General features: G+C 35.9%; 1 protein-coding gene across 1 annotated transcript in view; it reads left to right on the top strand.

Annotated features, from left to right (window-relative positions):
• LOC126252096 (centrosomal protein of 290 kDa) overlaps window positions 1-12,497 on the top strand; it is a 187,141-nt gene that overhangs the window by 61,931 nt on the left and 112,713 nt on the right. The window contains exon 12 of the mRNA XM_049952959.1: window positions 1,446-1,575. Within this exon, the coding sequence (XP_049808916.1) occupies window positions 1,446-1,575 (130 nt within the window). The remainder of the gene's footprint in view (window positions 1-1,445; window positions 1,576-12,497) is intronic.

The following is a 12,497-nucleotide window of genomic DNA, read 5'->3' as shown; positions in this document are numbered from 1 at the left end:
ATAAAAATAAATAAATAAAATAAATTCTAGAATGAATTTTCACTCTGCAGTGGAGTGAATGCTGATTTGAAAGTTCCTGTAAAATTAAAACTGCAGAATGTGCTGAGCTAAGGCTCAAACATGGGACCTTTTGTCTTTTGAGAGCAAGTGCTCTACCAGCTGATCTACCCAGGCACATCTCACAATCCAGTGTCACAGATTTACTTTCACCAGTACCTCATCTCCTATCTTCCAATTTTCTGCGAAGCATAGGAGGTAGGAGATTAGCTACTGAATGAAGTTAAGGTGGGTGGCTCATAAGTTGTACTTAGATTGCTCACTTGGTAGAGCACTTGCCCACAAAAGACAAAGGTCTCAGGTTCAAGTTCTTGTTGGCACACAATTTTAATCTGCCAGGAAATTTCAGAGTAAAAATTATCTGGGGGTGGGGGGTTGGTAAGCTAATAAAGTGTTTAAAATTAAGTTTCTGATATGTCGGAAAGCATAACTGTACAAGGAGTGTGTGTTTTCCAGCTCTGGCTTAACCTATACAATTAGTGTGTGTTTTCCAGTTCTTGCATAACTTTACAATCAGTTTCTGTTTTCCAGTTTTGATTTATGACAGTAAGACATGGACATTTAATGCAAAAATTGTTATAAAAATTGAGGGTGGGTATTTGAGCAGTGGAAAGATGCATGTTGGAAATTACTAGATAAGAAAGAAAAACAATAAAATTTATCAGTGAACTGACTGGAGCAAAATACATAATTATGCTTGTAGTAAAAATAACATAGTGATGGACAGGACATTTAGCCACAAAAATGGATGGCAAATGGACCAAGGGATTTAAAGTGATAAGAAAAGACTGAGACAACAATCTGATGGAAAATTTGTCAACAAGATTAGAAAACAAATAGAAGCAATTTGGATTCACACAGTTGAAGATTGTAGTACTTCAAAATGTCTAGAGAAGGCATTTATCCAGTAGTTAGACACCAAATGGCCGACACTGATGATTTTTTGTAATGATAACTTAAACAAAGTAGATACAACACATCATGTTACACATATTCTTTCTCATGCAAAACAGGAAAAGAAATTACTTCCTTAATTATCCACATAAATCTTCTATTTATCGTTTCTTATTTTTCCATACTAAAATTGATTCCTTCTTCAACAAACGTGAATCTAAAATATGAACACTCATTAAAATGTCTTTTTTGTACTTGAAATGAATTCTCAAGAACACAGTTAAAAGTAGCAAATGGATGCATTTATTGAATGCAAACAATTTACAAATCAGAATCAGCAGAAATAAGATGTGATGTGCTGCCAAGCTTAGGACAATTTCTTCCTTGTTTAATATGTGAGCTAATATTTTTGCTGTATGTCATTAGTCTACCCAGTCTCAGTTTTGTGTTTGACAATTAATTTATCACTCTTTTAATTATCTTTCCCTGTACAGAATCATCGACTTACACAGAAACTATCAAAACTATGCCGAAAGTTTGGCTTTGACACACAGTCACCTCTGCTGGAAGACACCGGAGCCTTGTCCTTATCTTTAACAGAAAAGAGTGACCAGCATTCCCCAAGTAAGATTATTTTGTTGAATTATCCTTACCAAAAAAGATTTTATGATTGCGCATGTCAATTACTCATGTTTTATTTTTTTATGATATGTTGCATCTTTTGTCTGACAATTATTTAAGTTTTATTATACATCGTCAGTCAAATTTCTATGCTTCAGCATGTGTAAAAGATAATTTTAGTGAGCATCTTATGGGTGGTTACCAAATACTTGATGAAATGAACTGTGATATAAAAGGTAAACTCAAATAAAAACCAAAGCTGTACTCTTTTCTGAGAAGGAAGATGTGTAAATGATGCTTTCTCTATATAATGATTTTCTTGTTTGAAATTATTGTGCACTTTTTTAAAAAATCAGTAGAGATACTAAATTGAGAACATTTATAGGTTTTGTTAACAGGACTTAGACTCCACTATCCTTGTCTTCTCAAAGCTGGTGTTGATTTCCAAACAATTTCAAGCAATTCATTGTGAAACTCCAAAGTTCATAATGTTTCATAATGGATGGTATGTAAACCAGAGTTCTGTAGCATAACTGTTAAGACAATGAGCTGGTGATTAGAAGTAGTAGGAAGAATTGGTGTCTTCACCTTGTCATTCAGCTTTATATTTTCTTGAGATTCCTTAGAAAAATGCTGGTATGGTTCTTTCTTCTTTCAACAAAGCTGTTGCTAGTTGCTTTTCCCACCACACTTCAACTAAGGAAGCACCGTCTCGGATGTTAATGTTAACGAGATATTAAGCTCTGACTTTTCTTCTGTCAAAATATTGACATAAAAATTAAAAAAAATACATGTGTGGTGCAAAGAGGCAGGCCTACTTAACCACCTGCTGAAACAGAAATGACATGAGCATGTTTACATAACTACAAATGGAATTATATGTTACTAGATGAGATGCTATCATTTCATGGTGCTATGAAGCCAAGCTATGTATGGGGTTTTAACAGTTAATTTCGTCTTTATTATATAGCAAATAAGTGTCTTAGTGCCTGTTCCAGTTTATATTACAGAAGTTTCATAGTTCCAGTTGAATTCTTCATTGAAAGCGTAAATTTTGAAAGAAGTGAAATCATGCTCAGGTGTAAATTTGTTTATGATAAACACTGGATAAACTTTATCTCAATTTTTTTTTGTGTTTCAGTTTTATTTAGAAGTTGAAGTATTGGAGCAATTAGTGTTTATCTAAAGGAGTTAATAAAGGTTTGATTTCATTTGAATTTGTATAAGATTATTTAATGCTACAAGTCACCACCAGTAGGCCTTATTTTTTTATGTGTATCAGTGAATATAAACCAAGTAAACCATTGTAAATAGTATGCCCGTAGATGAAAAGTGTGCATGCTGCTGCAGGTTTGTTAATAGCTTGGCACTGGTGTTTGGGTACTGAGAATTGTGGTTTCGCTAGTGCAACTGTTATGGAAGAGAAGAAGGGATTCTTAGTGAGGCTCTCCTTTGAATATGTGGGCTGTGTGTAAAAGACAGGAGATTTCAGAGCAAGTGGAAAAGACTTGGGCCTTTCAGATAGAGAGTAAAGACATGACAACTGAATTAGAGAAGTTCATTGATGCATGGAGGGCAGAAGGAAAGTCGGGGAAGATAAGAGGAAAGAGGTGGAAAGGGTGTAGTTAGGATGGAGCTTCTTTCAGCTGTAGAAGAAAGTAGGTTGCAGCAGGTCATTAATAAGAATTTAAGAGATAAGTCAGAAACTGAGGTGAGTAGAAAAAGAAAGATCTTGCTGCTAGGTAGCAGTCATTGTGTAGGTCAAAACAGCTGTAGGAAAAACTAGGAAATGTCACAAGTCACAAGCTTTGTTAAAATTAGAGCTAGCCTTGGCCAGGTAATAGAGGATATTGAGGCACTGACTAGAGTACACAGGATGAAGAGTTGATAGTTGGAAAAGCAAGCAACATCCTTGCCAAGAATAGAGAATATAGTTTTGGGAATGGCTTGGATAAGTTAGCTGCAGTAACCTCATACACAAATACAAGATTTGTTGAGGCCTTGCAGTAGCATGATCAAACTAAATCTTCCAAGTTTATTCATTTATGAACCTACCTTGTTCACTAGGGATTACCTCCTGAAAACAGGCAAACTGCTACAGAACAAAAATGTACACAACTATAGTACCAGAGAGAAATCAAATATACATCAAAAATATCACAGAACAACCACCTATCAGAGGAGCATAATTAACATTGGTGTAATACTACACAATAAGATACCAGAGGAAATAAAAAATGCTACTCATCCAATATTTAAAGCTAAACTAAAGGCATTTCTGATAAAGCACTGTTTCTATTCTGTCAGAGAATTTCTGAATGCATAACAAAATGAATTGTACTAGGTACCTATTTTTAATTTGCCTACTATTTTGCTAATACTATGTATTATTGTAACTTATCTTTCACCTGTCCAATATCAATTGTACAATTTGTGCTGTATGATAAAACTGGACGAATAAAAAATCAAATCGAATCAAATCAGATCAAATCCAGGATGAACAAACCCATCAGGCAAGTTAACTAGGTACTGACTGATTTGCTGCCTAGTTTGGGTGGCATTCATGTAAGCTCTGTAGTAGTTGCTGCCACATTAAAGAATAATGTCTTACCACATTAAAGAATAAGGAAACAGAAAATGTAAAGGACCTGAGAATGTACACGAGGCCTAAAAACTTAAAATGAAGCTGTCTAAATAGGGTGAAGAAAGAGAAAAATCAATTAGTGCACTGTATGGGTGAGCCACAAAATTGCATTCTGTTTATCAAAGTCCTTGCTCCCCTTCATGGATGGTGATTTGATAAAGAATACTTGGTGGTTATAAATGAACATTTGTCCATTTCAGGAAGAAAAACGTCGTGTGGTGTCATTATCAAATATGACTCACAGACTATGACAGACTGTGTTCGAAAATAGCTTTGAGGATTTTGTTGTTAAGGAAAACAGCCAATTATTAAAATGTAATTGTCTGATAGCCAACAAATTTTAATAACACTTCCTTGCATAGCTGTATAGATTGACTTGGACAGTTCAAGGGATAAATCAATGGAACTCATTCAAGAAGCAATGCCACCCACTTACAGGCAAATCTCTGTTACTCTTTGCCCTGCCAAAAACAAAATTAAAAATGTAATTAACTCCCTGAAAACCAAAATTCGTCATGGAGTTGACAATATTGATTACTAAAATCCTATTCTTCACATATGTGCAGCATAGTCAGTCACAATGTGTGAATGAATGAATAATTACATCCATGAAGTAGCTCAGAAGATTGACTCATACATCAGTAGAATAGTTCAAAATGGCTCTGAGCATTATAGGACTTAACTGCTGAGGTCATCAGTCAATAGAATAGTTCCAAGAAGCAATTCTACCTATATGCAGGCAAATCACAGTTACTATGTGCTCTGTCAACAACAAAATGAAGAATGCAATTAACTCCCTCAAAGTGAAATTACTCATGGTATTGATAATGTTGTGAGTAAATGATTAACATCCTATTCTTTGCATACGTGCAATTTTCTCAATCAAATGTGTGAATGAATGAATGATCATATGAATCACTACCAAGGGAATATTTCCAGACAGATTAAAATGTGCTATTATCAGACCCCTATACAAGGAAGGTAGTGAGACAGATATTAGTAATTACTGACCTATTCTCATTAGCTATCCTTTTCTCGAGTGTACCAGAAAAGGTTGTGTATGCCGGGACCACAACACACCTCTTTCAAAACAAGATACTAGGTCTCAGTTTGGATTTCAAAACTGGTCTCGTCACAGAACATGCTATTTTTGAATTAAGGAACCTAATTATGCAGAACTTAAATGGCAGAATATTCCCAACTGGTACTTTATGTGACTTTTCAAAAGCATTTGCTTGTGAATTTACAGTAATCTCCCAGAAAAGCTCAAATATTATGGTATCTTAGATCTGGTTTTCATCTTAGCTAACTAAAAGGGTGCATAGTGTCAAATTAAGACACAATGAAACATCATATTCAGAATGGGGAATAATTGCTACAAGTGTACCTCAGGAGTCAATATTGGGTCTCTTCTTGTTGTTATTATATGAAAATGTTTTGCCATAATATATCCAAGAGGAAGAAATAGTTATCCCTGCTAATAATGTAAGTATTAATATCAAGTCTAATGGAGAAACTTCAATATTTGAAAACATAATTTTCTTGAAAATTAATGTGTGTTTATCTGGAAATGGACTCTTGGGGAATTTGGATAAAACACAATAAATGCAGTTTTGTACTGCAAAGATTTTGTCACGGCATTAACAATATTGCATAAGGGTGACTTAACAAATAAAACAGAATATTCCAATATGTTAAATGTTTATAGGAATCTAAACAGGGTATCACATGTTATATATCTTCTTCAGCTCTGAAACTTTCGCATTTTAAATAATACCAGATTTTGGAGAAGAAAATGTTAAAAAGTTGACTTAATTTTTTTTATTTTCAGTCATTAATATCTTAAGGCATCATAGTGTAGAGTAACTCCTCATCGAGGAAAAAAATACTTGTTACATAGAAGTATGTAATAAGGATAATATGTGAAGCCACTCTAGAGCCTCTTGAGGACAGCTCATCAAACTGTTGGGCATACTGGTAACACACTCACAGTACATTTACTCCTTTATAAAGTTTCAGTCAATAGCAGTTCTAAAACAATAGTAAGTTTCTTAACTATAATAATGAAAGGAGAAATGGCTGAACTACCCTTCACTCAGCCTTAGTGGCACAGAAAGAAGTGAGATTTTCAGCTGTAATAATCTTCATTTATCTATCCAGTAAAGTAACAAGTTTATTAAATACTAAAATCAATGCCAAATGCAAACTGAAATCATATGTGCTTGACAATTCCATAGAAGAGTTCATCCTCAAAACAGATGTGTCATTTGCATCTTGGAGTACAAATGATCTGGCCTTCTTTTTTAAATATCCCCAACATATCCCTCTCTTCTCCCATAGGAAGGAACTATTAGTTCCAAAATGTAGGGTGATGCTATGCGTTTTTGTATGTGCCTATTGGCAGTTCAGATGTTTTACCATCTGAAAGTACTGCCCAGCAATTGTGTCTCATAATTTTATAATGCATGACACTGTTGTCATCCTAAACCAAAAAGTAGTGCTTCTAGTATATATATGAGTACCTTAGTCATGATGCTTGCCACTGTTGAAGACTGGAATAAACCAGTCCTTTGACAGAATGTATGGCTCACTTCCAACCAAGCCAGTAGATTTGGAGTTATCATTGTAGGTAACTAATTGCTTTAGGATACTATTTTGGAAAACATGCCAACATTTTATTATTGAAGTGGACGTCATACTTGAAAAGAATGTCTTTTATTATCATCACTCAGAATAATTACAATTGATTTGGTATTATTAAAACTATTTAGTTGAGATAGCATGGGATCATCCTGGATATTCCTTGCATGCCTTCAGTATCCTTGTACTAAGGGGATAATAATCATATTCTGCATCTATAGGTAGCATGGAGAGCTGCATCAAACCAGTCTCAGGACTGAAGACCACAACAACAACATATATATAGACATACTCCACAAGCCACAATATGGAGCATCATGGTGTGTCCCTTGTATCATTGCTAGCTATGTCCTTTCCCATTCCACTTGCAAATGTAGTGAGAGAAAAATGACTGCCTATAGTCTTCTGTATGTGCCCTGCTATCTGTTATCTTGTCTTTGCAATCCTTACGCAGGATAAGTACTAGTGGCAGTAGGATCATTGTGCTTTGTATTGCAGTAGCCTGTTCTGTCAACATTCTCCATAGTGTTTTGTGAAAAGAATTCCTATTTATGTTCATGGAGCATTTCCATAATATTCACATGTTGATTGAATCTTCCGATAGCAAATCTAGCTGAAAACTTGTGAATTACTTCAATAATTTATTTTAAACCTTTGAGCAATAGTGTTTTCTGCCTGAAACCACCATTTTAATTATTTTGTTTTGAAGTATCAGTGCCTTTAGTGTGAAACCACCGATGCTATTGCAAGACAGGGACATATGGAGACACACTGAGGTTCTTCTTTGAATGTTATGCATTGTAGGGACATATGGAGACACACTGAGGTACTTCTTTGAATGTTGTGCATTGTAGCATTTACTTATAATGTTCAAAGCAACATTTGGCTTCAAGATGTGCTATGTGATTGTAGGAGATTGCAACACAGTTCTTTTTATAGTGGCTGTATTGGGATCATTGACAGTGAAGTAAGTATGACTTTTTAAGCGGTTTGAAATAAAGTCATTGGGGCAACTTCTAGTTTTCATACAAAACTTATTATATTTTAGACCCATTTCTGCCTGTTATTTAGGACTACAATTTCTTCTAGACATTATGAGTTCATGGAAATTTTTAGATGTGAGATTGCATCTAAGAAAATTGAGAATTTGCATTCAAATATATCGTATGAAATGAGAGGTGGTTGAAAACTGTGCTCTCCAGAGATTCGATCATGAAACTACCTCCTTATAGCAACTAAAAATTTACTTTTTCCCAGTATCTTCTTGTATCTGTTAGTTATTATGATAATAAAGGTTATTTCTGTGAAAAGTTTAAATTAGATTCTAAAGTGAAACTGCCTCAATAAAACATTTGAGTGTTTACTTTTGGCCAGTGTCAACTTATATTGCTTATTATGCTAATTAATGTTAATTTTGTGGAAAAATAAAATTGTATTTTTTTTTCACATTGTTTTGACTTTGGGTTAATCTGACCTGGTGTGAATCACAAACAAGGAGTAGTACTTGAGAATGGTTCTTGCAAGTATTCTGTATGTGGTCTCTGTTATAGATGAGGTGCACTTGTCTCAAATTCTCTCAAGAAACCAAAGTCAACCAACTGCCTTCCCTACAACAGACCTTACATGCTTGTTTCTTTTCATACTCTTAGATAGTGAATTGATGTGACAGTGTGAAGCAGTACACCACTAATACTGTATTTGAACATTCCAGTATTGTTTTTCCTTCTCATCTGCATTAAAATTTAGAACAAGACGCCATTTATCATACCAAATACAAATTCTATCCAGCTTATCCTGAATCCTCCTACGTTCACTCAGAGACAATACTTTTCTGTACACATTAGTGTCATCAGTACTGAAGCCTAGCAACAGTAACTAACTTCACTAAAACTTCCAGGTTGATAGGCCATGGTCGATGTATGCAACTCTCCCCTGATGTTTCATCTCTGACTTTGGGAGACATCCTTTGAGGTAAAGCGCTGTACCTTGGAGGATGTCTCCTGCAGTCGGAGATGAAACATCAGGGGAGAGTTTTATACATCGACCACAGCTATCAGCCTGGAAGTTTTAAGTGAAGACAATACTGGCCGTGAAAGCCTACATTGTATGAGCAGTAATCGAGTTGGACAATCAGTGCACTACTGTTACTTTGTAGGGTTTGAGATTGATTTTGTGCATGAATCTGTAAGTGGATGTTACTGACGCAACAGTCTGAAGTGCTAAATGTAGCAATGTTTTCTTGGGCACTTTTCCAAGGTTACACGAGTTTATTATTGGTTAAAACACTTGGATTTATAGATCTTTTCTTACCAAGCATGGATCTATTCTCTTGATATTTCCGTACTAATCTCTGAGAGCTCAAATCATTTAGATTGTATATCCTTGGAAATTTTCATGTGAAAGTAAGATGACAATGCACATATGACTCTGTTCAAAACAAGAAACACTTATTGTTGTTGTACAGTTCAACACAAGAAACACTTATCGACCTTTGTCAATACTATTCTGGAAATGATTGTCATGCAAGGGTTTCTTCAACCTGAGGAAAGAGGAAGGAGTCACTGGATGCCATGTCAGGGTCAAGTAGAAGCAGCCTGTGCCCTGTGCAAAATTAGATGGTGTATTGTCGTGCAGTAAAAATACCCACTCATACAGTTTCCTGTAATATTTCATCCTGACATTCACCCGTAACCTCATCAGCATATTTCAGTAGTATGCTATTGTGATGGTTTGTCCATTATGAGCTTAATCTGTTAGCACTGCACCACAGCAGTCCCAAAAAACACTCGGCATATTTTTCAAGATATAATATATTGAATGCATAAAAAATCTACTCACCAAGTGGCGGCAGGAGAATACACTAAAATACATTGAAATATGCAAGTTTTCAAAGACAGTGGTACCTTCTTCTGGCAGAAAAGTTCGAGGGAAAGGAAGAGTGATGAAGGAAAAGGCCTCAAAAAATTTAGGAAATGGGAGAGTTACAGAAAAGTCACTCAGAACCCTGGGTCAGGGGACACATACCAAATTTGTTGAGCAGGAAAGACTGATCGTTGGTGCCTGTTAGCTCTCTTTACTTCTCATTCCATCTGGTAAGTCTCCTCTGACCCAAGGTACTTGGTGACTGTCTTATAACTCTCTCATTTTCTAAACCTCACTAGTCCTTTTTCTTCATGCCTCTTCCTTTCAACTCAATGCTTTTGCAAGAAGCATGTATATACACAAGTTTTCCTTCACAAATGGTACTTACATATTTCCATAGCTTGTTACTGCTTGGTGAGTAGATTTTTAATGTGTGGAGCCCTTGTTTTACATTTTCATGCAGTCCAGACATAAAAAACTCAAAATTGAGGAAAATACAGAATCAATGAAAATAGTGAAACCCCTAAGGTATGAGCCAAAACATAAGTAATTGTCATGTGTGATTAAAACTTGTAAGGAAATTAAATGTACAACACAATGTTTATACAATAATTTGCGTAATGAGTTTCATCAGTTCTTTAAAGAAATCGCCGATGTGTAATGGCAAATAAAAACCTATAGAAAAATTCTAAAATGGCTCTGAGCACTATGGGACTCAACTGCTGTGGTTATCAGTCCCCTAGAACTTAGAACTACGTAAACCTAACTAACCTAAGGACATCACACACATCCATGCCCGAGGCAGGATTCGAACCTGCGACCGTAGCAGTCCCATGGTTCCGGACTGCGCGCCTAGAACCGCGAGACCACCGCGGCCGGCAGAAAAATTCAATTTGATATTTGGGTATAAGGTATTCATGCTATTTTCCGCGAACACATGTTTTTGAGAGATCTTTCCTTTGTGCACAGCCAGAAAAAAAGCAAAAATTGATGGACATGGTGAATTAAACCAAAAACTGTAAAGTGTGATGAAAGGCATTGGAGGGTGTGTGTTTTCCTTCCATAGCCAATGGCAGTGCAGTGTACTCTGGTGACCCAACTGCAGTGACCTCTAGTAATGCTTATAAACTTTTCCTCATTCATTGTGCTGAGTAGTCAAAGTGGAGCATTCTACAGTATTGCCAGTGCATGCTGTCCGCAGTTCAAAGTCTTCAGCCTGTAGTGTAAATGAAGCAGGCTTCACGAAAGCACAAAAATACACACAAGTTTTTCTTCACTAGTGGTACTTATTTATACCAATGAATATGAAAGAAAGTTAAGACTGCTGTGATTTCAATTCTTCTCTGTCCCAGCAATCTGTTAAATTTATAATAATCCCTCTGTAATCACAACATATTAAACACCATTGAGGATTGCAACAAAGATGAACAAGTCCCTGCACAACTGTTGACTGAACATGTCCTGTTAATTGTGGTGCTGCATGTAGCAAACAGAGTAGCCTAAGTTGGATGCAGTCGATAGAGGCACAATACGTTCTGGATTCTTTCGACAGGCTCCGAGCAGAACTTCTGTAACTAAAATTAGTGTACAGGTAGTGAAGGGTGTATGAGGTATAACTATATAAATTGAACCTAAGTGGAAGCCACAGCCAGTCCATTTGCTATATACTGATCAAATCAGCCATACTTTGGAGCAAGCTGTCAAGTAAGCTGTTTATCACTCTATATGCTAGAAGCAACTGCGGTAGCATGACATCACCATGCTATATACAGAATTTGCTACAGGTGGAAAACAAACATCCAAGATGTTGCAACATCTGAGGTGTTGTAATCCGGCAGTTTTCCTTGTTTTTCACAGTTTCAGTTTATTTAACCAGTACAGTACAAATTTTTTTCTAGGGTGAGATCGAAATAAAAGAACCCTAAAAAAAACGTGTTTTAAGGTATAGTTTGTGGCGGCAGGGTGTTGGGAAATGGCTTAATTACCTCGTACATAATTAGAGAAAGTGATAGTCCTTCCAGTTACATACCGTATAGTATTAATAGTGGCAAAACCCATTTTTTCCCCTAATACATCCATTATATGCTGTAAAATTTTGAAATTTATTTCTTGTTTGTTTATGGTTTTGCGATTTGATTATGTCAGTTGACATTATGAGTGTTGGTGAAATTGCTACCTAGGAAGAGAAGAATGAAATTCTTGCACAAACTTTGATTTATAGCTTCTTTGTCTGTTTATACTTTATAATCCAGTACTTTAGGAATTTTGAGTGTTTCATAGGCTAATGTCTATACACTTAATACGTGTGTTAGTGTGGTGTGGTGGCTGCACTCACTGTTGGATGATGTAACTAGTCGCCACCCAATAAGAGCTCACTAGCCAGAAATAGGTGTTTCCTTGATTCTGACCAAACATATTCTTGGAGACTCAGCATTGGAATTTAAAAGGTTGATGATCGATCTTGTTACTGAATACATTACATCAAAAGATGAGTCTGAGTTATTAGTGGCACAAGAAAAGGTGTTGCCTGGGCCCCTTCATCACATATTGGCTCAGTCCAGAATTCTTGGAATTGACTGCCTGTTTTTCCATTGCTGCCACAATTTAGCAGCAGTCGTATTGTAATAGCATGGTGAAGCTAAACATAGCAAGTTGTGTTGGCAATGGCGATCGTGAATTGTGTCAGCATTTCCTCTCTCACTTCTTCCCTCTCCACAATGGCCTAAAATATTCCGTTAACTCCACCATCATGACCCATGGTGCAAACCCTCTGTTTTTT

The sequence above is a fragment of the Schistocerca nitens genome, chromosome 1, assembly GCF_023898315.1.
Source record: "Schistocerca nitens isolate TAMUIC-IGC-003100 chromosome 1, iqSchNite1.1, whole genome shotgun sequence".
NCBI lineage: Eukaryota > Metazoa > Arthropoda > Insecta > Orthoptera > Acrididae > Schistocerca > Schistocerca nitens.
Note: the sequence above shows the minus strand (reverse complement) of the source record. Positions and strands in the feature narration are given on the sequence as shown.